We start from the raw sequence: 3,077 nt of genomic DNA, 5'->3' as shown, positions 1-3,077 counted from the left end.
GGATGGATGGATGGATGGATGGATGGATGGATGGATGGATGGATGGATGTTGGATGGATGGATGAACTTTAAAATCTTTTTTTCTCTTTCCAAACGTTTCCATTCAGGACCGTATGTGACCTTTGACCTGTCCTGACCCTGAACCCCTCCAGCTGCACCTCTCTGCGTGTTGGACTGTTATTCCCATTTAACCTCCAGCCTGAGCGAGGTCAGAGGTCAGCCAGGCAGGAAGTGACCTCACAGGAGCAGCTGATGGACACGCCCATCCGACTCCCGACAGCCGAGTCCAGATGCAAACTTTACGCTCGCACACACACGTGAGCAGGAGCACACACACCGTTTCCACGGTAACCGGGGCGGACGGCAGCTCTCTGAGCTGCTGGAGGGTCAGACAGGAAGTGGCATCTGTTCCCAGGTGAAAGCTTCCTGTCTGACCGCTGGCCGGGTTACGGCAGCGTGGCGCGCACAGGAACTTTTGTCAATTTCAGAAAGTTCACATCTCTTCATTCTAAAAATTCTTAAAAACAGCAAATCAAAACGTTCGGCTTCCACTGTAGAACTTAAAGACAAAATAAAAGCCTGCAACTAATTTCAAAATAAAAGCATCGTGCATATCTTTGGCTCTGAAACCAGCGGCTGTGTCTCGTGTCGTTTCTTACCCATGACGCTGTCTGTGCCGTTGGTGGGGGCGGTACAGGAGGCGGTGCTGTAGTGGTTGGCTCCGCCCCCTCCGCCGCCTCTGTGGAAGCTGGACATGGGAGGAAGGCTGGAGCTGATGTCTGCGGATGAGGAGTGCGACGGGTAGCTCTGCGGAGAGACGGGAAGCGTTAGCGGCGCCTCCAGCCCTCCCGGCGGCGCCGCGGCGGCCCGGCTCACCAGTCGGTCGTGAGGGTGGATCCCGCAGTAGGAGGAGCTCTGGGCGGCGCCATGCGCCGAGTTCCCGCCCCCCAGCATGCTGCTGTGGTAGCCCTGCTGGCTCATGCTGCTGCTGCTGCTGCTCCAGGGGTCGCCGCTGTGGTGACCATCTGACCGACAAACAGGAAACTTTCCTCAGAACCAGAGCAGCTCAAGTTTGTCTAAACTAAAACCTAATGGTGCATTTTCATGACTTAAACACTCAGAAAACCTACTAAGGCACAACCGTTAAAGTCTAAATGTTTAGTTTCTTACTGCATTTTGTTTGTTTCACATAGGTGGCAGCCATGTTGGATTTTGAGTTTAAGGGAAACTTCTGACTTTTCAGGTTAAGTTTATAAGTATTTTTCTTGGTTCTGTCCTGTTTATTTTGCAAAGAATGTCAGTCAAACATCGTGTTTAATAACATTGGTTAAAGTTAGCACATTTTTCCTCTTTTTGTTTATCACCACTAAAACTGAAATTAATTTGACAGTAAAAGCATTCCGTATAATCATACCAAAAAAAGCGCTGCATCTACAACTTCCTTTATCGATTAATCAGTTATTTTAATAAAAAATGTATATTCTGCAGATTAACCTTTTTTATAAGTATTATAAGTTTAAAATATGCAAGTAAACAAATAATTTAATTAATTAGTTAAGAAAATAAGTTTTTTCTTGCCTAAACTGCAATAACAGCATCTTTCAGTTATTTGTAGCATCGGCATCTGAAGGCCTGATGGACCGATCATCGATACGCTGCAGGACTGGTTATTATCGGATTAACTGATTAATATTTGGATAACTAAAGGGAGATTTATTTTACTGAATCTGAACCAGCTGAAGCTGAAACTTTAAGATTCAAAGATAAAAGTTTTTTAATCTTAAATGTAAAATATTTATATTTTTGTACAGTTTTGGCTTCATTGCTGTTTTGCTCTTTCACCCTTTTTGGAGTCTGTAAACTCCAGTTAGCGATTAATCGATTACTAAATGACATCACCTGACTTTACAACCAAGTTACAGTCTGGGAATCATTTCTGGAAGATGAAACCAAGTTCAGATGCTTCAAGGGAAAAACTATTTTCAGAATAAACACTCTTAAAGTTGTGAAACTAATCAAACTCCTTGACGACATAGCTTGTTAATTTTTTGGACAAAGTTACAACAGAGTAAAATCAGTTTTCAGTCCAGTTAGATCTTTTCCAGGTTTTCCAGGTGTGAATGTTGCTCTGGCCTCACCTGGCATGAAGAAGGAGCTGGGGAATCCGGCGCTGGGCGGCTTGGAGGACGGGTAACCAGGCGAGTCCCGGTTGTAGTCGGCTGTGCTGGCAGACGGAGCGTAAACCTGCAGAAACACCAAACGGCAGCAAAGATGGCGGGAAATCAGCATCAGGAGTTTGTTTCACACAAACATCACTTCCAACTTCAACTCGCAACACAGAAACGGGTTTTAAAAGCCTTTAATGTTTTACATCACAGAATTAAAGGAGAGAACGATTAAAGTCTGAACTGGAAAACCTTTTACTCAAAACTGAACACAGAAAACCGAATAAAGATGGAGAACAGTCCTTTTGTTTGTCTTTTTTGTTATAAAAGATCAAGATAGATTTACTTCCAGTTAATCTGAACACATCTGTTGTCCTCAGAAAATAAGCAAAATCACATCTGGTTGGAAAACAGGGCAGATTTATGGATGATTTCATGTCTGTGTTGATTCTAGTTTGGTGAGGAAATACTCTGCTGGATACCAGGTAACCTTTAGCTACAGATTCCAGAAAGAAACATTTTAGGTTACAGAAACAACTTTGAACTTCTGATAAATTACCATCTAAATTAAATGCAAGTTCCAACAAGTGACATTAAAGTTCTGGAAAGCAACATCCTGTTTCCAAGAGAGAAGCTGTCAGAATACAGCTTCCAGTTTGCAACTTTTGGAAGGTAAAGAGGTTCTTAACTAAAACAATGATGTTAAAGTTCTAGAAGGAAACAGAGAAAAAACCAACCAATGACTAATATACCAAAAACAAACTGCTGCACCAAATTCACCAAACGGTTCTGACCAGAAGATTCACATCGTTTTAAACTCCATGTAACCAGACGCAGAGACACAGAGAAGACAAACTTCTTCTCTGTGTTCTCTTCTCTGAGTTTCAGGGCGGGGTCATGGTTTCTGCAGGG

At 43.3% G+C, this 3,077-nt stretch overlaps 1 protein-coding gene across 7 annotated transcripts in view; it reads right to left on the bottom strand.

The window, feature by feature from the left end:
- Positions 1-3,077, bottom strand: part of tcf4 (transcription factor 4) — a 208,842-nt gene that overhangs the window by 26,149 nt on the left and 179,616 nt on the right. For all 7 annotated transcript variants that reach the window (XM_016663012.1, XM_007576154.2, XM_007576153.2 and 4 more), the window contains 3 exons: positions 2,139-2,244; positions 877-1,025; positions 660-807 (listed from right to left, as the gene is read on the bottom strand). In XM_016663012.1, coding sequence (XP_016518498.1) covers positions 660-807; positions 877-1,025; positions 2,139-2,244 — 403 coding nt within the window. The remainder of the gene's footprint in view (positions 1-659; positions 808-876; positions 1,026-2,138; positions 2,245-3,077) is intronic.

Source organism: Poecilia formosa, unplaced genomic scaffold (assembly GCF_000485575.1).
Source record: "Poecilia formosa unplaced genomic scaffold, Poecilia_formosa-5.1.2 Scaffold399, whole genome shotgun sequence".
NCBI classification, from domain to species: domain Eukaryota; kingdom Metazoa; phylum Chordata; class Actinopteri; order Cyprinodontiformes; family Poeciliidae; genus Poecilia; species Poecilia formosa.
This window is presented reverse-complemented; position numbering and strand designations above follow the sequence as displayed.